Source organism: Centroberyx affinis, unplaced genomic scaffold (assembly GCF_046629955.1).
Source record: "Centroberyx affinis isolate AG114_WGS23_722 - 3 ecotype Tasmania unplaced genomic scaffold, CSIRO-AGI_Caff_v1 ptg000516l_1, whole genome shotgun sequence".
NCBI lineage: Eukaryota > Metazoa > Chordata > Actinopteri > Beryciformes > Berycidae > Centroberyx > Centroberyx affinis.
Window position 1 is genome coordinate 193,994 of NW_027279165.1, and position 24,118 is coordinate 218,111.

Below are 24,118 nucleotides of genomic sequence, written 5' to 3' on the forward strand. Positions count from 1 at the left end.
CCCGCTGTTGAAAAGGTTACACCGATGACGGCTGGAATAGAAACAGCTGAACAACAACAACACTTCATTACATCCCTCTGGAATCCACTGACAGACAGAATGTGTGTGTGTGTGTGTGTGTGTGTGTGTGTGTGTGTGTGTGTGTGTGTGTGTGTGCAGTCCAGCCAGCCTCCAGTTAAACACCGGTGAATGTTAAATGTTGGAGTCGCTGCAGTTTGAAAACGAATCTCTACGTCCGCCCGACTCCCAGGATCTCTCTTATCTCACTGAATAAGTAAAAAAAAAAAAAATTAATAATAAATTAATTAATAATTACTAGTCCATACCCGGGGATGACTGACTTGCCAAAAATGCGCATAAACAGTGTAAATTTGGGAAATGGAAAAATCAGCTTCATCAGTCCCTGCCTATGCCAATGCTCAGTGCCCATGTGCAGTTTCACATTGATCAGCCAAACCACTGAGGAGCAAAATGGATGCAGACAGAAAGACTAGCGAGGAGTAGGATTTCATAGTTTTGATGTCTTTACTGTTATTCTAAAATGTGGAAAATAGTAAAAAATAAAGAGAAATGCATGTGTCCAAACCTAATCACGCGTCAGTTCCTCCTCCACACGCCGACCAATCACATCCCACCACGACCGAACACGAGCTACCTGGAGCGAACTCTGTGGAAACAGATCCGGCGCTCGGTCGGCTCAGTATGTCTCTTATATTGTAATTACACTGAAGTGATGTGCTCCGGCTCCGAGCCAAGTCTGTGTCTGTGAGCAGAGGCACACTGCCAAAATCCAACTACATTACCATTTGTTGCACTAAATGGTTTCTCTCACAGAGGCTCCCGACCGAAACAAAGTGCCATTACTCACTTATTGTAAGTACACTCGATTTTATTACAGTGAAAGTAATTGCTGAATTTAGATTGTTATTGTCTTGGATGCCGACATCAGCGGACTGATGAGATCAGAACAGTGGAAGAGTTTTCCATTAAAGCTCCACATGGTGTAAAGCAGGACTCCCCTCTCCTCTGTGGTGATAAAGGAGTTGGATGGTCTATCTAAACATGGTGAAAGTGTCAAAACTAAATCCACACAATCCATATTAGTGCAGCGAGCCTCTAAACGAGCCGTTTGGACTTCCGTAACTTTGTGGCGTCACAAAGGTTCGCTCATTATCATTTTTGTAAGAAATAACAGACTAACAAAGAGTTTTTTTCAAAGCGGTCGAGCGGTTGTCATTGTTTATTACCGGAGAGTTTTCCCTACCTGTAGCCGCCGGGCCGCGGAGTCTCACGTTTCACTCTGGAAACGGTTAGCCGATCGGAACGGAGGGGTCGTTAATATTAATGAGCCTTAAAGACACGGAGACAGAAACGGCCTGTTCTCGGTAAGGCTCAGAGAGATGCTGGAAAATGAACGTGGAGAAATGGATTGAGAGTGTTTTTGGTTCATGACACCACACACACAGCTTTGACTGGACAGAAAGACACTAAATAAAACTCTGGACAGTGGAGGAGATGGAGCTTTAATTTTTGCTCTGACATAATATATTGTAGGCTAATCAAATTTTGTGCTGGTTCAGGCTGATGTTGAACTCAGCCCTCTCGCATGATTGGCTGGAATTTTTAAATTCTAGTTGGACGGTTGATTTTGGGTCGTAGCAGCTACAGCAGAAGGTGGATAAGAAAAGAAGCTTCCTGTCCCGGAGTTAAAGGAATAGTTCACCCAAAAATGAAAATTCAGTCATTGGCTTGGCTTCAGGAGACTGCTGCAGAGCTGTATGGAGTCATTTCATGGATATTTTTTGGTTCTTTTCAGTCCTCAAAGACTTCCGTTCTTTTGGAGAAGGCTGGACTGGATATGGACCGACAAACCTCACCCGTGTTTCAGCTGGGATGAGGGTGAGGAGACAATGACTGAATTTTCACTTTTGGGTGAACTGTTCCTTTGAACTGTGTGCGACCCAGCAGCCAAAACAAGACTTGTATTTTTTCACGCCGGGAAGGAGATCTGCAGTGCTATATTTAGTGGTCAGATAAGGCTGATATTCAGTAAGTGGGTCAGACTTGGCTCTGCTGCGTTGAAACACGCCAGCTATGTGAACAGGAAACTGCAGGAAACGCAGTGAGATAAGAAGCTGGAGGTCAGAGGGCGGCCGGCCGGCTGCCCGCAGCACTAATGTCACACAACTGTTCACTGACTGCACGGCCACTTTAGAGTCACAACTACACACATGCAAGGACCGATGCTCAGTCTCACATCCAGAGACACCTAAGACTGTGACCCATGCACACACGATACGCATAATGCCTTACTTCCTTTTCCATGCCTAATTATCCTTTTTACTTATATTTATATTTGATATTTTTATATTTATATTTTATTCCTCCTATGTGGCTTGGTACAGCACACTGAATCTCGTTGTACATGTACAATGACAATAAAGGTATTCGTAATTCGTAATTTGTATTCGTAATCTCAGACATTTTCATATAAATAAAATAAATGAATCCCAAATAAAAATTTGGGATTTTGTCAGGAGTGACCTCGGCCAGCAGGGGGCGCTGGTCGACACGTCCCGTGAGAATGAACATCATTTAAAACACTGGCCATGCGTGAGACTCAGAAAGTTGGAATATTTGGGTAAATGACGCCATCGCCATGGTAACACATCAGCTTTACGATTTGATGTTTCCATGACAACATTATCAAACATCCTATGGCAGCCGTCGTAAGTTTATTCCTTCACACACTGGATCACCTCCATGTTCATTTATTTGTTTATTTTCATGTTTATTTTAAAGTAATAATCAGTGACATCTTGATATAACAAAACGTCTGTCCTGCTCCTCTCTCTCTCTCTAACTCAGCTGATCCAGCCTCTGTCAGTTCACAAATCCGGTCGCTCCTTCCTGCCGCACAGGAAGTGATGCGTTTTACGTTGCCGCTTTGTTTGGAATCAACAGAAGAAGGAGGACTGGGTGGTTAGCATGAGCAGCGATAGCCGCCATGGCTGAACAGACAGAGAGCAGAGAAGCTCCGCCCCCCCCACACTGTTTGACTGACAAAGGAGGTTTTTCAAATTCTGATGCCGACGTCTGAAAATATTGGAAACGTCTCCTCATCAAGTTCTCAAGTTCCACATGAGCAAAACCAGAGGATAATATTCCACATGTTGTAATCTCCATCTATTGGAAAGGTGTGAGCTGTGAACCTGTGTGTGTGTTTCTGTGTGTGTGTGTGTGTGTGTGTGTGTGTGTGTGTCACCGAGCACAGAGAAGCTTTTGGGCTATTTGTTGAAACCTTTTTTATACAAACCGCAGAGTTACGAAGCGTTACACAAGGCGCCAAACGTGTGTGTGATATGATTTGTCTGCAGTTTGCTGCTGTGATTCAGTGGTTAGTCAGTGTGAGTGTGTGTGTGTGTGTATGGCAAGCCGTTTTAACATTTGATAGCTAGACTGGATATATATTGCAGATATCTGTAATTCAATTCTTCCTAGTCAAACGCAACATTTCAGATATCCACAACGTCATTCTACCTGGGACAAATGACGTCACTTTTGCCATTCATGTGTATTGGGCTTTCAATTTCAGATATCCACAATAGAATTCTTACAAGGAAGATATCAGATATCTACAATCCAATTGTTTCTAGTCATAATTCTAATTTGTAGATATCTGAAATTGCATTTTTACTAGTCATAATGCCAATTGTGGATATCCGTAATTACATTTTTACTAGTCACAATGTATTTTGGATATTCAAAATATTCTATATATTCAAAATTACATTATGGATATCTGGAATGGTTTTTCATTTTGGATATCTGAAATTAAAATTATGACTAGTAACAATTTGATTGTAGATATCTGAAATGGGAGTTTTTCCTTGTAAGAATTCTATTGTGGATATCTGAAATTGAAAACCCAATACACATGAATGGCAAAAGTGACGTCATTTGTCCCAGGAAGAATGATGTTGTGGATTTCTGAAATGTTGCGTTTGACTAGGACGAATTGAATTACAGATATCTGCAATATATATCCAGTCTAGCTATTAAATGTTAAAACGGCCACTTATACTTTTTAAGTATTTTTAGATATCTTAAATTTAGTTTTGACAAGTACAAACAAAGTTGTAGATATCTTGAAAAATAATTTATACTAGTAAGAATGTTATTGTGGATATCTTTAATTACCATTCTGACTAGTGAGAATACAATTTTGACTTGGAGAAATGCTATTATGGATATCTAAAATGTAATTACAGATAGGAGTGTGGTTCGATTAAATGTTAAACCGGCTTGCCATAGTGTGTGTGTGTGTGTGTGTGTGTGTGTGTGTCCCTGTTTCTTGGTCTCTCTGTTGATTTGTCGACTGAATCCCAGACTGGCAGGAAAATCTGAGAGTGGAACTGGATGAAACCTGGATGTGAATCTGAGCAGCGATAAAGGTTCAACAAATCCAACTTATTCTCTAAAATTTGTCTTTTTTTTTTTTTAAACGTATGCTCCTGTTTTCTGTCTCTCCTCTCTCTGCTGTCAGACGGGGTGTGTGTGTGTGTGTGTGTGTGTGTGTGTGTGTGTGTGTGTGTGTGTGTGTTGAGTGTCCTCCTGACAGACTTGACTGTGGTTCAGATTCCAGCTCACCACACTGCTGCTGGAACACAATGTGGGAATTGATGGTGAAGCTGTCAGGGGGGCTCGGCGTGTGTGTGTGTGTGTTTGGGAGGGGGGGGGGGGGGTATTTCCACCGTGATTACGCCAGTTTTTCCAGCACCGGTGGGCCGAGGGGGATCAAACCCCTGACAGGTGACGCCGATCCGTCTGGTTATCTTCTTCGGACAGATCTGACTGCTGGACGGACAACCAGGGTTCAAATTACAGGGGGATTGGGGCAGGGGGGCGGGGGGGGTGAGTCCCCCTTGTTCCAACCACAGCCCCCTTACACCCCCTGAGATCAAAGCTGGCTCAGACATGCATGGCCGACCCGCAGACAGACCGGGGGTTCGGCAGTGTTTCCCAGCGCTTCCTGGTCCAATTAAGAAAAAACTTTGTCTGAAAACGAAAACTTCGCTCAGCAGAAACCTGAGCTGGGAACCGAAGCCGAAGGAAGACGAAGGAAAACGTATTTCCTCTCACCTCTCCTGCATGGAGCTCGTTATTTAAAGTCGGAGACATCGAGCCGGTTTCACCTGTGCCCGGGGCCGACAGGTTCACATCCCGACTTCACGGAACAAAACGGGAAATGATGATCGACGAGTTCATTTCCCCAAAATTTCGTTTTCAGTGAAGGTTTTTCTTACTGAACCGACCAAAGCCTTTCCCTGAACGTAACCAAGTCGTTTTAGTTGCCTGAACTGAACTGTTAGCTGACCTTTGGAAGGTTATTTTCACACGTGTCCACAGCACGTAAATCGGCGAGTCAGAGTTCATGTTCATTTCACGTGTTTGTGTGATGTGACGTTGCGGGTTTACATGCCGCGTGGCTTCAGTCAGTGAAACCACCGGTTCACTCCAGACCTGAATCTATAGGACAGCGACCGTGCCAGGCGAGGCTCAACCCACATGAGCGCAACATTTCCCCAATATGGTATTATTGCATAGCAAAAATGAATTTCATGGGCTGGAGAACTTATGAGGTTTTTACACATGGAGAAAATAAAGTGTACGTTGGATGGCTCTACAGGTAAATTTTATAAGACATGGCAACCATTTCTGACATATATGAAAATGCTAAAACTGTGTGCTCTTCCATAACTGACTCTTATTCAAACCAAATTACAACATAGATTGGCTATAGACAACCGTGTCTAATATATATGTCTATTTGTTTGTATGAATGTATGTGTATTTATGTTTACATCTTTGATCTATTTTGCCGTTTGTTTATGTACGTCGGTATGTATAAAAACATGCAAACTTTTGTATTTTGACATTTCACACTGAATGTGTTACAAAGTTGTTATGTTGTTGAAAAAAATTGTAAAAAAATTGTAAAAAAAAAAAAAAAAATTGAACAAAAATGTATTTCATAACAGCTTTGGAAACTGTTTTGAACTGATATCCAAAGTAAAAAACAAAACAAACGAACATATTCTGTACTTTCCAAAACATTAGCTGGACAAAAATCTAGCCAAAATGTATTAACACAAATTTATCGCGAGAAACTCAAAAGTGCGTCAACAAGAAACTTCACTCAGAATCATTTGGGTTAACAGTAATGAAGAATGATGATAAAAACAAAGACTCAATAGATTGGAACTGTACTGTGTATTAATATAGGAGCTGTCTTTAAGTGTTATTGTTGTGTTGTTTTTGTCTTGTTTCATGTTTGAATGTCTGATTGTATAATACTTGCAATGTCAGATATCTACAAGTCATGCGTGTGTGTAATGTTTGAAAAGAAAATTAATAAATACTTAAATGACAAAAAAAAAAAAAAGAATCAATAGATGTATGATCGGAAACAGTCACCTGACCTGCAGCAAACTACGGCTCAACTTTCCTTCACCGCTGTATTTCCAACACGGTCAGTTTGTGAAATAGTCATGAAAATGTAATCTATTGATTCGTGTACATGGACACGATTTTGCCATTTTTTTTTCGTGAAATGAACACGACCTAAAAAACGTTTCTCCACCACGAATTTGAAAACGTAAGTTTTGGCAAATAAAACTACTTGTGTTTCGGTTATGGTTAGGCAACTAAAACAACTTGGTTAAGGTTAGAGAAATGGTTTGGTCACGGTTAAATAAGAAAAACGTTCGTTAAAAATTAAAATGTGGCTTACGGCTGAAATGTACTTTGAACACGCTGGGAATCGAACCCCCGGTCGTCGGCATACGCCCGTCCACAAATGTGTTGCAGGCACGAAAGATACTTCCAATTGTACGGAAGAGGATTAGGGCCACCAAAAAAAAAAAGTTGTCAGGTGAAAAAAAAAAAAAAAAAAGTTTTGTCAGGTGAAAAAAAAAGAAAAAAAAAGTCAGGTGAAAACTTTTTTTTTTTTTTTTCTCACCTGACAAAACTTTTTTTTTTTTTTTTTTCACCTGACAAAACTTTTTTTTTTTTTTTTTCTCATCTGACAAAACTTTTTTTTTTTTTCACCTGACAAAACTTTTTTTTTTTTTTTTTCTCACCTGACAAAACTTTTTTTTTTTTTTCACCTGACAAAACAGAGTCAGAAAGTCAGAATTCTGACTTTAAAGTCAGAACTCAAATACATTTTTCACATGTGGCCCTAATCCTCTTCCGTACAATTGAAATACATTAGTTTCACGAAACTGCTGAGTGTCACCAAAAAAAAATGAATAGAATAGATTAAATTTCGTGACTATTTCACGAGCCGCAGTGACACCGGGTTGCATTTCACAGCTTCTCTGCCTTCATGCAGACTGTCAGCGTCTGAAGCTGCAAAAACTCTCGTCACAAACGGCGTTAAAAGAAGCTCTTGAAAAGCCTTTGATTCGCCTGAGATTTACCTCAGGAGCGCTTCAGCCTGTCCTTCACTTCCTTAACTGAACCTCACATCACCTCTACCTTCCTCTTCCTCCCAAATCACATCCTTCTTTCCCAGATCTTCCTCCTTTACTGGCTCCAATATTTTTTCTCTTTGTCAGCTTTTCTTTCTCATCTCTAGCGTCTCTCTCTCTCATCGTGAGCGCTCTGGGCGTCACAGGAGGATTTCGTTCCACCCGTTGCCTCCTCACTATTGGTTTCTTGTAGCGTTGCTGCTCCAGAAGCTGAAGCTCGTCCTCCTGTTGAGCTTCTCTGGATGCGAGCGATCTGAATGGAAACGGAAGGCGAGCCTCGGTTTCTCTTCCTACCTTGTCCATGGCGGAGGTGAAGTGAAGTCCACGGGGGCTCGGAGGTGGAGTGAAGTCCACGGGGGCTCGGAGGTGGAGTGAAGTCCACGGGGGCTCGGAGGTGAAGTCCACGGGGGCTCGGCGGTCTGGTCCGGTTCGGTCTGAGCTCTCGGCTTCCCGGCTCGCTCTGCCTCTGCCTGAGCAGAACAATGGGACTTTAAATTCCTCTCTCCCCCCCCCCCCCCCCTCCTGTCGACCTCACTTCCCTTTTGGAAGTCGCTCCCGCTGCCGACCAATCCGCCGGCTCCGTCGGCTTTAACTCTTACGGCCGACTTTTAACTGTCCACACCTTCATCTTACCCCCCCGCTGTGGATTTCATCTCCTACTTTCGACCTTCCCCTCCTCTCGTCTTTACGATTTAACTCTGCTCTTTACTTTTACTCTACCTGTTAAACTCTTTTTCTTTCCTTTTCCACACGTCACTTTCACTCTGAATTGTTCTCTTTCCTTTCCTAAACTGTGTATGTCACTCCAGAAGTTTCCTGCGCTCAACAGAACTCACCTTCTCCTCTGAACTTCAGCTGTGGACTTCTGCTTTGGGTTTGTTTTTTTGTGTTTTTTTTTGCAGCAGCTCCTCGGGTCCCGTGCCGCCGACTCGCCCGTGCAGCAGGACGGACGGAGCGTGGGGGGGGGGTTTTCTGCTGTGCGATGGCAGAACTCGCCTCCTGACTTCACCTCCGACCAGCTGATTTACGGCCCGCTGCCCTCCCTGACTCACCGTGCCCTGCGGGAGGAGACCCTGCTTGCTGCTGGGAAACGGCACACTTCACTTGTAACTCGCGCTTCCTTCCTCGCTCTGTCACAAGTTCTCCCTGTTATCCCTGCCTGCAGAGGAGGAGATTCACTGCCTGCCACTGTGTTCTACGTAACAGTAGAGTCCTAATTCACTTTACTGCAGCCTGAAAACACATTTAATGTCCTCAACTCTTCACTCATAGTTCTGTCTGTCTGTCTCTCTCTCTCTGTCTCGTTTTCCAGACTGGAGGAATACCTGGAGCAGCGAGGCTTGACTGAGCTGTTTGTGTTTTTACTAGAGAGAGAGAGAGAGAGAGAGAGAGAGAGAGAGCCTTGTGGGATTCCCTTCGCAGCCTCTTCCAACCAATCAGAGCGAGCCTGAAACCCCCCCCCCCCCCCCCCCCCCCCCCCGGCCAATAGGAGCGTTGGAGTTTCCTCCTCCTCCTTTCATTCTGCAGTTTTTCATCTGCTGGCTCAGAGGAATGTAACCAGGTGTGTGTGTGTGTGTGTGTGTGTGTGTGTGTGTGTGTGTGTGTGTGTGTGTGTGTGTGTGTCTGTGTGTGTGTGTGTGTGTGCGTGCGTCATCTTCCCCACAGACATTACACAGCTGCAATAAACAGACGATAAGTGACTGTAATCTACACAAGGAACAAAGAGTCGGAGCTCATGAGCCGTGACTCCAACCTGTGATGTCATCGTGATGTCATCAGCTCCACGCTCGGGGAGACGGACGATGTATTTGTCACGTCTGACGAACAAACCAGGCCGGCCCGTTACTCAGCTCTCTCTTTAAGTTTCCATTTTCATGGAATTTGTATTAGTTTTATCTCTGATTCTAATGCATAATTTTTTATTTTATTGATATTTTATCTTTTTCTTCTTTTTTTCACTTTTCATTTTATGTATAGCTAGTTTTTAATACCTTACACTTTCAAATCCTTTTAACGTCTATTGTATGTTTTGTTGTATGAAAGATGCCGGAGCCTGCCTGTCTGTCTGTCTGCCTGCCTGCCTGCCTGTCTGTCTGTCTGCCTGCCCGTCTGCCTGCCTGCCTGTCTGTCTGTCTTTCTGCCTGTCTGTCTGCCTGTCTGTCTGTCTGTCTCTCTGCCTGCCTGTCTGTCTGTCTGTCTGTCTCTCTGTCTGCCTGCCGGCCTGTCTGTCTGTCTGTCTGCCTGCCTGTCTGTCTGCCTGTCTGTCTGTCTGTCTGTCTGTCTCTCTGCCTGCCTGCCTGCCTGCCTGCCTGCCTGTCTGTCTGTCTGTCTGTCTGTCTGTCTGTCTCTCTGCCTGCCTGTCTGTCGGTCTGCCTGTCTGTCTGTCTGTCTGTCTGCCTGCCTGTCTGTCTGTCTGTCTGTCTGTCTGCCTGCCTGTCTGTCTGTCTGTCTGTCTCTCTGCCTGCCTGTCTGTCTGTCTGCCTGTCGGTCTGCCTGTCTGCCTGTCTGCCTGTCTGTCTGTCTGCCTGCCTGCCTGCATGTGTCTCTGTCTGCCTACGTGTCTGTCTGTCTGTCTGTCTGTCTCTCTGTCTGTCTGTCTGCCTACGTGTCTGTCTGTCTGCCTGCCTGTCTGTCCGACAATAGATGGAGCAAGCAATAAGGAGGGATTTGTTTTTACTTTAGAAGAAAAAAGAGCAGGAAGAAGAGGAAGAAGGAGGATGGGAGTTTTTTTCTTACAAAGATCATTTCTCTGACACTCCTGAGACAGAGCGGCTCATCAAGGTCAACTGAAATCAAGACATTTTGACGCCAATTAGAATGAAACAGAAGCCAATTTATCCACTGAAATCAACATGAAAATTGTCATATCAGAGTATTGGTGACGGACGGATTTGTGAAACTGTTGGTTTCGGGGTGAAGTGTTCCTTTAATAAAACATGGGAGAGTTGCATCACTGTGTATTGGTGCATGTTTATCTGGCTCTGTGGCTCCAGCTGCTGGACAGGATGAGTAGAAACACTGACTGTTCAGGTTAAAGTCACAACGAAGCAGCATGGTGAGAATAATCTGGTGTGTTTCCTGTGGAAACAGGATGTTGGGGCGGGACATAATGGGCCGATGGTGTTAACCAATGAGATATCAGTTAGGAAGATAAAGACAGTTTTGAGCGGAGGGGCGGGACTGTTCAAATATCTGTGATGTTTTATTGGTTGGAGTTTTTATTTATGCCTCCTGGTGCAGTTTAATACGTCCATGGGTGCAGCATGAGGTCACCGTTAAATATTAGGAAAATACAAATTTTGTAAAAAAAAAATGATGCCATTTATTTTTAAACAGGTGTATATTATGACATGGAAAATTAGCTAAAAGGGTGAAAAAGTCTTTTTTCTTTACATTGTGACTTTGAAGGTGTAATGATTCAGGTTTTTCACAGACCATAATATATCTGTGTGGTTGATAGGATTGTTAATCAATACCACTGAGTCAATGCTTACTATTACTGATAGAGGGATAAAAGCAACAGATCACTATAGAGGTAAAGTAACAGATTACTTAATGCTCCTTTAAACTCCACAGAAAAAACGAATGAGATACTAACTGCATTTGAAAAACACTTTCTTTAAATCTGCAATAAGTGATATCAGACCTTATATATAATCCTGAACCTAATGTGTGCTATGTGGAGATTTCATTGAGACATAACGATATAAACCAATATCCACACAGCTGTGTTGCTGTTTTCTCCTCTTTTCTAACACTTGTTGTCAAACTCCACTCCAGAACGAAGCTCCTCCCCCTCCATTCAGCAGCTTTTAAAACTTGCTTGTCTCCTCCCTCGCTGTTTAAAAGCGGCGCTCTCCCATTCCTGAAAAAAATTAACTCATAATGGCGGAATCTATGAAGCGAGCAAGTAAACTTGTTAAACTAGTAAACTTGTTAAACTAGTGAACGTGTTAAACTTGTTAAACTGGTAAACTAGTGAACATGTTAAACTTGTTAAATTAGTAAACTAGTGAACATGTTAAATTTGTTAAACTAGTAAACTTGTTAAACTAGTGAACGTGTTAAACTTGTTAAACTAGTAAACTTGTATAACTAGTGAACATGTTAAACTTGTTAAACTAGTAAACTTGTTAAACTTATTAAACTAGTAAACTTGTTAAACTTATTAAACTAGTAAACTTGTTAAAATTGTTAAACTAGTAAATTTGTTAAACTAGTGAACGTGTTAAACTTGTTATACTAGTAAACTTGTTAAACTAAACTTGTTAAAATTGTTAAACTTGTTAAACCAGTAAAATTGTTAAACTTGTTAAACTAGTAAACGTGTTAAACTCGTTAAACCAGTAAACTTGTTAAAATTGTTAAACTAGCAAACTTGTTAAACTTGTTAAAATTGTTAAACTAGTAAAATTGTTAAACTAGTCAACTTGTTAAAATTGTTAAACTAGTAAACTTGTCAAACTAGTGAACTTGCTTCCTGCCTCATTGTGGGACATGTGACCTTCAGCAGGAGAAAGATCTGTCTGACATTTCTCTGTGGATACGTTACGATATGTTAGCTTAACTGTTAGCATTTATGTTTGCTGCTTTGCAATGTTTCTCCTTAGTGGCTTTGCTGTGAGCTTGTTTACAAAGGTGTTGTGGTTTCTGTCGCCCTCTAGTGGTCAGAAAACTTCACATATTGCAGTATAAAGTATTCAACTAGCTGTTTATTCTGATTGAATTGAACCTCATAGAAAGACGACACGAGTCATGGCTCTGTTCAGTAGATTATATTAATCTCATAAAAAAAGATAACTTCATTACAGAGTTGACTTCATTCAGACACACAGGCCGTCTGCAAGCTCAGGCTGCACTCTACATGGTATACAATCTAAGTTTACTGCATAGTTTCCCATTGTACTAAATACAGTTTAGTACCAACTGCAGTATGGCAGCTACAACATGTGACACCAGAGAAAGGAACCAATAGTAGGGACGGGACGATATATCAAAATTCAATAAGTCTCAATACAAAACATGTCAGTCCGTCTGCTGTGTCAGGAACATGAATGGTGATATCAGCTCCATGTTATTCTGCTGTCAGGAACATGAATGGTGATATCAGCTCCATGTTATTCTGCTGTCAGGAACATGAATGGTGATATCAGCTCCATGTTATTCTGCTGTCAGGAACATGAATGGTGATATCAGCTCCATGTTATTCTGCTGTAGTAATCACTAATGAGACTCTTGACCATCACAGTTTCACAAGCTCTCCATCCAAATTATATTATTGTCACTTTGTAATGACATTTTTAAATTGTTGTTTACATTCTAGCAGCCAATGGCATCACTGGAAAGATTTGAGTCTCAGAAATAAACAGAATTCTGCACAGTCAGACTTTGTTGTCACTTAACTTTAATTGTACACATCGTATCCTGGTTGTATTGATCCTGAACCTCAGATCAGGTATCGAGTTGTATTGTGAGATAAGCGGATCGTCCCATCCCTAACCAATAATTCACCAACCATGGAGCCACCAGCCTTGTTTGCATTTTGTTCAGATTAGAGTGTTGATTAGTTTTGTCCCACTGTGTACGAATCAGTGGACAGTATGCAGAATGACTTTCAGACGGACTAGCAGACACACAGACAGGAGGAGAGGACAGTGACATCACCAGACCCGAGCCTGACCCCTCCCTGACCACCGTCCGCTCCTCGTCTCCCCCTCCTATCTCAGACTGGGCCACTGGGCACTTTGGGGAGCGCGGTGATGACATCACCAACATCAGTAAGCAGCAGTGTGTGTGGGACAGCTGGAGACCGGGAGGCGTCCGACCTCCGGACCAGGAGGAGAGACGAGGAGAGGACATTTCCCAGCTCCCATGAACGCCTCTTCACTCTTTGGACCGACAGTTTTGTCCGGACGCCTCGTGGCGCTCAGACGGCGTCACGCCTGTAAACGCAGGCTTTGGTGTCAGTTCTCCTAGTGAACTAAGAGGCTTTTCACCGACCTGTCTGAGCAGGGTGATGTGAATAAAATCAGATAAAAAATAAGCCACAGATGGTTTGAGGAAGTGACCAGTGGGCTCGGTGCTGACTGTCGCCCGACTTCCTTCCTTCTTCCTCGTTGTGAAGGAAGCGCGGTGGTTGAGGCCAGTTTGGATTTTGGCAGCAGTTTTGGTCGTAACGCTGCGTTCAAGTCACATCAGAACCAGTGGTGGAAAGTAACTAAGTGCATTTTCTCAAGTACTGTACTTAAGTACAATTTTGAGGTATTTTACTTAAGTATTTCCATTTGATGCTACATTGTAGTTATACTCCACTACATTTCAGAGGGAAATATTGTTTACTCCATTACATTTATTTCACAGCTATAGTTACTAGTTACTTTTCAGATCAATATTTTATATTTAAAACATTTGATCATCTTTATGAAATAACTATAAAATAGCATTGTTATAGATTAGACTACCCAAAAGTATAGCTAAATTGTTAAGATTAGCTTCACGTTGACAACTTTAAAATGCTGCTTACATGTACATGTATGTCAATAAATCAGTATTAATATTCCAATAATTTATGAAAAATATAACTCTCTAAATGGGGACAGTTTGCATAATGAGTACGTTTACTTTGATACTCTAAGTACATTTTGCTGCCAGTACTTTTGTACTTTTACTTAAGTAAGATTTTGAATGCAGGACTTTTACTTGTAATGGAGTATCTTTACATTGTTGTATTGCTACTTTTACTGAAGTAAAAGATCTCAGTACTTCTTCCACCACTGATCAGAACTGACGGGACAGCGTTACATCTCCTTAGAACGACCACATCCAAAGTCTTGATTTATTAATTTAACAATAAACTAACTTCAGCAGATGTTGCTCGCTTGCTTTTCGTAACTAGAGTTGACCGTATTGTTGACTGAATATAACTGATAATTTTTCTTGCAGAATTGTGACGTTGGAGACATTGGGATAAAAAACATTCCCACATGTCCTACTTGTAATCACCTCTAGGAGGCTGACTGAATGTTTTTTCCCCAGTCAGCAGCATCTCAAATTTACGGTAAATTGATTGATGATTTGATTGCAGCACAATGCAGGTTGAAGCACGAAGGCTTTTAAAAAGCCAAAGAGCACTAAGCTTCAAACAGTTTGCTGTTGTTTAAGTCTCTTAAAAGCAGGAGCCACGCCCAGCGCTTCCCACGATGCATCTGTGTAGCGTTGCTGGTTAAACAGAGCAGACTGGTGGGTTCAGGGAGTAAGGCCGTTCTTATCTGGATATAAAAGCACCAGTTTTAAACATCGGGAAATTTGCCAAAACTACATTTTTTGATGTGCCATTTTTCCAGGTAGTTGTGGTGATGTTGTGAACCGCTGCTGAATGAACAAGAAGGACTGAGCCTCTCCTCTCTTTTTGTCTTTTTGGGATCATTCTGTTCCTGTGGGGGAAACAGACTTTATGTTTTCAACAGAAATTCAACACTGATTCTCTAACTTCACAACCAGAAACAACCGTCTTAACTAAGGGGGATACTGCACAGTTCAAACATTGACACAATGCAGTCTGGGACAATCAGTACCTGTGAACATTTTCTCCCAAAGCTAGAAACTAGAGAATCAATTGGTCAATCCACTGTGAATGGATCACTGACTTTTATTGATATGACAACATAATTCAATAGGCGGGACTAAGTCGTCCCTATCGTTGAGTGACAGTAGTGCATATTCACTAAAAAAGACTCTTCCCCTGGTTTCCAGCTATGGGAGACAGTCTTCAGTGTTCACCAATATAAACCATGCTGTCTGGTGCACAGTGCTGAAATTCAGTCTTCGCCCCTTTAAGGGATTTTAAGATTTATTAAGACTCATCAAACTTGTTTCAATCAATCACATTGTCTTACTGCACTAGAAAATCAATTTACCTTGTTTCATGACAAAATGACTTGCTTCAAGAAATAATACGAATCAAAAACATCTAGAAACAAAACATTTCTTTTAAGACAAGAAAAAAAAAACCGTCTCCAGTGCAGTCAGATCATTTGACATAATTAAACGAGCTTGATGAGCCAGAATACAAAATAAACAGCTTGTTGAGCAGTAAGCAGTTTGGCATCAGAGCGTCCAGTTTCCATGACAAAAACAAAACATATACATATACCAACAAAGAAAAAGCTGTGTAGTCAACCTCCAACCCCAGAGCCACGGACAGTTTGGCCGAGTCGGGCTGATCCGCACGCTGCAGACTGAAGCTGCTTAGTTAGAAATTCCCAAGCTGTGGATCGTAATTCCATCCTCCGTACGCTCCAGAGGTAAAAAAAACCCCCACAGAAGGTAAGATTTAACACGAGCGCAAGATTTTCGCAAGATTTTCAAGGGTAAAACACTCTTCCCCATGCAACAGCCAATGTGTCAACAATATTTTGCAACGTCCAACTATAAATGCAACTTAAAGGCATACTGAGGAGGATTTTGCTGGTTGTGGCTTGTAAACACAACTTAAAAAGTTAACAACACTAAACTAGAAGGCACAGACCTCCGCTAAGGTTCGTGCTATTATTGCTTGTTCGAGAGTCGGATCCGGATCCGCTCCAAAATTTAATGGGTTCTTCCTTGGCCCATGCTACACCCTTCCACCAAGTTTCATGAAAATCGGGCCAGTAGTTTTTCTGTAATCCTGCTAACAGATAAACAAACAGACAAACAGCACCGAAAACATAACCTCCTTGGCGAAGGTAAAAAGTACAGCGAGGCAAAACAGCAAGCAGACAAAACCCGTTCGAAAACGAGAGTGAATCTGTTGCTTTCACCTGCCGGAGAGTCTGGAAGGAGAGGATGAGGATGAGGATGAAGAGCGACACGCAGTCAGCCTGTTTTCTGTTGGACAGGGAGGAGCCGGTTAGCTTGGCTAGCTAGCTAGCTAGGTATCACCTTTTCTACTAGAAAGAAGCTACGCTAACAACAGTAGCTAGCTGTCAGCTCACACACACGCACACGCACACACACACACACACACACACACACACACTCGCTCTGATGAGAACTCCAGTTACTCTGTGAGTTCGTTACATATAAAAGGATTCAGCAGTGGTTTGGTTGCAGGACACACCTGCTGCCAAAAAAGAGACGCCCAGAAAAGTCCCAAACATTCAGAAATAAGAAAATCCAGGCGTATCAGGCTCTCTGCACACACACACACACACACACACACACACACACACACACACACACACACACACACACACACAGTCACACAGTCACACACTACCAATGGACCAGAAGGAACGATTAAGGAGGATCATTTGCATGACTTTATGCCGTTTCAAAAGGGGAAAATCCTGCTCAGTACGCCTTTAACATTTCAAGTTAAAAAGTAGACCGCGCACACCGAAGTCTGATTTGACTCTTTATTGCATGACGATGTTTTGATCCACGATGGATCTTCGTCAGGTCAAATTAAAAATCTTTAATTTAACCCCTGATGATGTGCATGTAGTTAATTAGTTTACCACACAGGTGCTTTGACAGATTTAAGGTCATGTGATGCGTGATGTTGTGGGTTATGAACCCGACGTCAGATATCAGCATCTCAGAACCCTCGGGGTTGAGAATCTGGATCTTGGAATTCCAATTTGAGTTTGAAGGGCCGATCTGTCACATTTTTCCTAGCGGGAAGTAAGAATTTCCTACTTTCTGAAATCTCTGGAACGCAGCGCGAGACGAGAAGCCTCGGCTGCCGATACGGATCGCCGTCCTCCCGGTGACACGGCCGACGGAATCCCACCTGTCGCTATAGCGACGGTCACGCAGCAGGACTGAGGAGCCAACATGGCCGACTCTGGCCAAACTGTCTGTCCATGGCTCTGGTCATTGATCCCTTTAGTCGTCCGCTAAATGTAAATGCATAGTGAGTCTCAACAGCAATGTTCGTGTCGCTCTCTCTACCCCCCCCCCCCCATCTATCCCTCTCTCTCTCTCTCTATCCCTCTCCCCATGTCTTGTATTAGTCCCTCCACCATTTGACACCCAGCCCAGGTACTTTATCAGCCTCTCTCCACCCTCTTCTTTTTTTTTACCAACTCACTCCGTCACTTCTGATCGATGGAGGGCGCAGCCTAGCAGAGCTGAAAAGGAGTCCAAATTATTGTTTAAAAATGTATCCCTCTGCTTCCTTTTTCTCTCCTTCCTTCCTTTTCTTGCTTTCATCCCTCCCTCTCTTCCTTCCTTCCATGAATCCTCCCATTATCCTCCCTCTCTCCCTCCCTCTCTCTGGCACTGTATGGGTTTTTCAGTAGAGTCTTATAAAGGCGCTGGGTTTCTCGTCCGGTCCGGTCCGGTCCGGTCCGGTCCGGTCCGGTCCCTACATGATGATCCGTGGCTCCGGGACCGAGTCGTTGATGGACTTGTGCGGCAGGACGTTGGCGCCGTTCAGGTAAAGCTCGTCGTTCACGATCACGTCCTCGCCCAGCACCGTCACATTCTCCATCCGGACCTGACACACAGGTTCATTCAAGACACATTGTGACACAAACCATTATTATCAACATCATTTTTATCATGATCAGGCTGGGAAATTACCCTCAGCTAAATACTGGTGAATTGAGACTGGTTGGTAAGTTAGCCAACCATCATTTGGAGTCCTGTTCTACTCTAAACATCTAGGCCCGGATTCACAAAACCCTCTTAAGAAAAAAAATCTTCTCAAGTGCCATTTTTTTCTTAACTTTAGTCTTAAGAAAAAAATTAGGAAGAAATGCGATTCTCATAAACAGTTCTTATATATTTTCTTAACTTTCTTCTTATGTTTCTTCCTAAGAAAAAACTTAGGAATAAATGGTATTCTTGAAATGAAAGTTGTCAAATTTGTTCTTGATTTTTTTCTTAACTTTAAGACGGCCCTTCACCTGTCTTAAAACTCCTACAGTGAAAAGGTAAGCCTCTAATATCATATATTTAAACACATTTTAGACAAGTAGGTTATAGTTCAAAGTCTTCATAGGTTCCCCTACACCTAACATTAAGATGAACATTTATTGTAAAGCTTTATTTGGTGTAGGGCCAGGTAGGCCTCTGTCTCATGTCTGTTGGAAATAAGCTGCAAATTTTACAGTTACCAACAGCAACCAATGTTTCAATCTTTGCTCTAGTTGCTCTAAATAGGTTTTTCCCCAATTGTTTTGTAGATGGAAGCACTTTGGGTTGCCTCCTAGCCTTGTCTCCTAGCCTCCTAGCCTTGTCTCCTAGCCTCCTAGCCTTGTCTCCTAGCCTCAATGGCAGTAAGCCTAAAGTTTATTAACCAGAATTAATTCAGGCCCTATTTTGAGAAGTTCCTAAGTAGGAAAATTAAAGAAATTTGTAAGAAATGAGACTGTTACTAAGAAAATATTGGGGAATTGCACTTAGGAGCCTTCTTAAGAACTTCCTAAAATTCCTCTTATGTCATTTCTTAAGATCTATCTTAAGAACACTTTGGTGAATCTGGTCCCTGGTTGGTTACTAAAACAGTGAGAGGCGTTGGTGATTTTGGGATGTACAGGTAACTGCCAAAACAACGCAAACACCAAAGATCTTTTTCACAAACATCTTTTCTGGAGATATTCTGACAAAGTGGAGATCGCTGCTTCAACTGACAGCCGACTGGAGACAATACTGTCTGTGGGTCCAAGAGCTACAGGAGGAAGAGAGGAACTGTACAGTACTGTGCAAAGTCATAGGCACCCTAGATTTTTTATATAAATTTTGTCTTAGATGTTTGTTTTCTGCATTAGTGTGTCGGTAGTCTGCTCTTTATGGTAATTTTTTTTATATTTAGAAACTTCTCATTTCATAAATTTTGAAAGCATCTCTGCTATTTTTTTATGTGCCCAAGACTTTTGCACAGTACTGTAGGAACAAAATAGACAAACTTATCCTACAAAGAACAGTTTTAGATTTTGACCACACTGATGAAGTTTGGTAGCACACAGGAACAGAGGAGTGAGACGTCTCACCCTGACAGACCCGACTGACCCACTTCTACTTTGAGCACACTTAAACTGAGCTACCTATTACTTTCACTTAAATTCATTTAATGTAGTAATTTTACATCTCCCTGAGTAACAGTACTCTGGTTCAGCAGGACTTTGGCAGTACTGTGGTACTCTGTCCAGCTCTGTACTCACCCACTGGCCGACAGAGGAGCTCCATCCCACGATGCAGCTCTCCAGCCAGGAGTGGGATCGAACCCGCGCTCCCTTCAGCACCGTACAGCGCTTTATCCTCACCCCGTCCTCCAGAATCACACCGGCACCAATCGTTACGTTAGGACCGATGGTGCAGTTCTCCCCGATCTGGGCTGTCGGGTCCTGGGGGGGGGGGGGGGGGGGGGGGGAGGAAGGAAGGAAGGGAGGGAAGAGGGAGGAAAGGGGGAAATGAAGGAAGAAACAGGGAGAGGGGGAAAACACATTACCTTTATTGAATGGCCAAGCTCAGATAGTGTCTACTGTAATTCTAGCAAACATTCACAATCAATGATCAACTAATTACTATGTGGTACAATTTAACTAACAAGTAGCACTAAATAACTAGCTAGCTAGCTAGACTCACCACCAGAACGTTGCCTAGGAAACCGGGCCCCGTCCGGAGTCTCTCAGGAGCCTGTTGCCGTAGCGACTGAAGGTACATACACATCCCTGTCAGGAAGTCTTTAGGCTGACCAATGTCCATCCAGAAGCCTGCAGACAGACAGGCAGACAGACAGACAGGCAGACAGACAGACAGACAGACAGACAGACAGACAAGAGACACAGAGAGAGAGACAGGCAGATAGACAGACAAGAGACACAGAGAGAGAGATAGACAGGCAGACAGACAGACAGACAGACAGACAGGCAGACAGACAGACAGGCAGACAAGAGACACAGAGAGACAGACAGACAGACAGACAGACAGACAGACAAGAGACACAGAGAGAGAGACAGACAGACAGACAGGCAGACAGACAGACAGACAGACAGACAGACAGACAGAGAGACAGACAGACAGACAGGCAGGCAGACAGAGAGACAGACAGACAGACAGGCAGGCAGACAAGAGACACAGAGAGAGAGACAGACAGACAGACAGGCAGACAGACAGACAGACAGGCAGACAGACAGACAGACAGACAGACAGACAGAGAGACCAGTTAGTCGTGTTGTCTGTCTTGTAACAGGGACAGGAGGAGACTCAGAAGCTGAGCGGGGAAACAAAATGAAACCAACAGAGTTTCCTTGTGATGTCAGAACTGAAGCTGAAGAACTGAAGCTAATCCAGTTATATAATAAACAATATTTTAAAACTCAAATTTAAACAGTGAAAATGGGCCGTAGAAGAAGAAGAAGCTGCGGTCTGTGAACTCTGATGCTTCAATTCTTCACAATAAAATGTAATAATTAAAATATATTCCCGCCTACTTGTGTCACAATCCGATAGTCACCCAGTGCGGTATTGATCAACTCTACAATAAACCGAATCAAACAATCTGCAGCATATCAGAGGTGGATGACGGTTCCCGGCCGATATCTGATTTTTAATAAAAGGCCGATATCAGTAAACCGACATATCGGTCGAACCCCAACACAGAAACACTGCGGCACGTTTCACAACACGCACAGCCAGCATGTCGGTGTTCTTGATTTGTTTTTTCATCAAGAGTGAGACGTCTTCATCTTTGTCTCACTTGCAGTTAAGCGTTTCATTTTTTTTTACACTTTGATCCTCTTGATATTTGGTGTATTTTTCACAGTTTGAGTTGCTGATGACCCGCGGCCCTCAGGGGACGGCCTGCTGCTCATCACAAGGACGCTCTCTTCGTTTCATTTTGGCTTTTACTGTTTTACAAGCCGGCAGCTGGTCAGAGTTTCCCCCAGAGTCACATTCAGACTGTCAGAGTGTCTGAGGGAAACACTGGCCCAGAGTCAGTTACGATGATTCTGATTATTCAACCACTTGGTTTGAGCCTGCCTGGACTACAGGGGGGGGCGGGTGGGGTTTAAACCACTGTGGGCACAATCCTGGGAGGAAAAGCCTGGAGAGGACAGTGACATCACAAGCGCCAAAACCAGGGGAACGACCCGTGAGCGCTGACAGTTTCCTGGTTAAACTTTACTGGTAACACTTCACAATAAGGGTCACTAAGTTAAGGGTTAGTTAATGCTTAATAAGCATTAATTAACCCTTAATTAACAGTTAACTAATGTGTCTGGTAATCATTTGCTAATGGTGTTCATGTTAACCAAGGTATTAATTTATACATTATTTAATAGTCATCTTTATAAACTATGAAATAATGTATAAATTAATTAACATGAACACCATTAGTAAATTACACATTAGTTAACTGTTAATTAAGGGTTAGTTAATGCTTATTAAACATTAACAAACCCTTAATTAATGTTCCCTTATTGTAAAGTGTTACCACTTTACTCCTGCTGAGAGGGTAAACCTCCCCTCCGCATGTCCCTCGTACTCCTGGTTTTGGGTTACTATGATGATGATGATGATGATGATGATGATGATGATGATGATGTATAATGGCAACGTCCTCTGCACCAGACCAGACCAATCACTCCCAGAGAAGGGTGTAGAGATGCGGATCTAGAGATGCACCGATTCCAATTTTCCCGATTCTGTTCCTTAACTGTCCGACCAACATCACAGACTCAAGACCGTTTTCCTCCATGTCAGATATCTGACATCCTCCATGTGGAAAACGTCCCGTGAGTTTGATTCCTGACACAGACATCTGACCTCAGCTCAGTGTGTGAGACTCGGTTTGGGACTCGGTGCTTCTCTGAGCTAAGTGAAGCTGGCCGGGCTTCAGTCTGAGCCGGGGGAGAAAAGCCCGGAAACTTACGCCTGGAGGAGCCGCAGCCTGCAGAGAGCAGAGCAGCCTGTTACACTGCTGTGACATCACAGGTTACCACAATATTATATATATATATATATTATATATTATCATGACACTATATCACCATGATACTGTATTATTATACTATATTACCATTATACTATATTATTATACCATATTACCATTATACTATATTATTATACCATATTACCATTATACTATATTATTATACTATATTACCATTATACTATATTATTATACCGTATTACCATTATACTATATTATTATACCGTATTACCATTATACTATATTATTATACCATATTACCATTATACTATATTATTATACCGTATTACCGTTATACTATATTATTATACTATATTACCGTTATACTATATTATTATACTATATTACCATTATACTATATTATTATACTATATTACCATTATATTATATTATTATACCATATTACCATTATACTATATTATTATACTATATTACCATGATACCATATTATCATAATATTATATTATCATGACACTATATTATTATACTATATTACCATTATACTATATTATTATACTATATTACTATGATACTATATTATACCATAATACCATGATACTATATTATTATACTATATTACCATGATACCATATTATGTCAGTATTTTATAGTTATTATTTATATATTTTACAGTATTATACATCATATAATACTGCAGTGTCGTAGAGTAGTGGTAGCAGTAATGTATGTAAATGTATGTAAAGTGTAATGTTGTTAAACTGGTAAGCAATATTGTAGTACTGTATCACTGTAGTATGGTAGTAATAATCATGTATTACCTTGTAGTTCAACGGAATACAGGTGTAATATTTATAGTACAGTAGTTTCAGTACTTTATAGTATAGTTCTATAGTGTAGTACTGTAGTAGTGGTAATAAAAACACCATGTTACTTTGCAGTTCCATGGTGTTTAGGTATAATGTGCTGAAGCTAGTAGGCTGTATTGTAGTACTGGAGCAGTACTGCAGTACAGGAGCAGTACTGCAGTACAGGAGCAGTACTGCAGCAGAGGAGCAGTACTACAGTAGTACTGCAGTACTGTGCGGGCGTCACCTTGCAGCTCCATGGCGTACAGCTGTCCCTCTTCAGCCATGACCGGGAAAATCTCTTTCTCGATGGACGTCGGCCTGAGCTGCACACACACACACACACACACACACACACACACACACACACACACACACACACACACACACACACACACACACACACACACACACACACACACACACAGTCAGACTCTGTGTGTACGCAGGTGTGTGACTTGTTTGTGTGTGGTTTTTTTTTTTTTCTTTGGGCCTTTTGCTCTGTATGAATCATATATTTCACTCATTATATTACCAGGCGGTGTGTTATATAGATGCTCATGTTGATATGTAGCTTAATGGACATGTGTGCATTTTGAGTCTCAGTACGTGTGTGTGTGTGTGTGTGTGTGTGTGTGTGTGTGTGTGTGTACCTGGATCCTGCTGAGCATGCTGGGATTGAAGATGTACATGCCGGCGTTGATCTTGTTGGAGACGAAGACCTGCGGCTTCTCCACGAAGCGATGGATCCTCCCGCCGTCCGGCTCAAACACCACCACCCCGTACTTAGAGGGCTCCTCCACCCGGGTCACCTGACCACACACACACACACACACACACACACACACACA

General features: G+C 42.3%; 2 protein-coding genes across 2 annotated transcripts in view; both read right to left on the reverse strand.

Moving 5' to 3' along the window:
• lmcd1 (LIM and cysteine-rich domains 1) overlaps positions 1–13,301 on the reverse strand; it is a 32,189-nt gene extending 18,888 nt beyond the window's left edge. Inside the window, exons 1-2 of the mRNA XM_071517734.1 lie at positions 13,216–13,301; positions 7,830–7,995 (exon numbers count right to left, since the gene is read on the reverse strand). Coding sequence (XP_071373835.1) covers positions 7,830–7,995; positions 13,216–13,301 — 252 coding nt within the window. The remainder of the gene's footprint in view (positions 1–7,829; positions 7,996–13,215) is intronic.
• Positions 12,298–24,088, reverse strand: gmppb (GDP-mannose pyrophosphorylase B; the record flags this gene model as incomplete). The annotated part of the gene is made up of 5 exons (XM_071517736.1): positions 12,298–18,018; positions 19,688–19,870; positions 20,112–20,239; positions 23,515–23,593; positions 23,921–24,088. Coding segments are annotated over 5 exons (690 nt in total), but the record flags the coding sequence as incomplete, so codon positions are not given.
• Between the last annotated feature and the right edge of the window lie 30 nt (positions 24,089–24,118).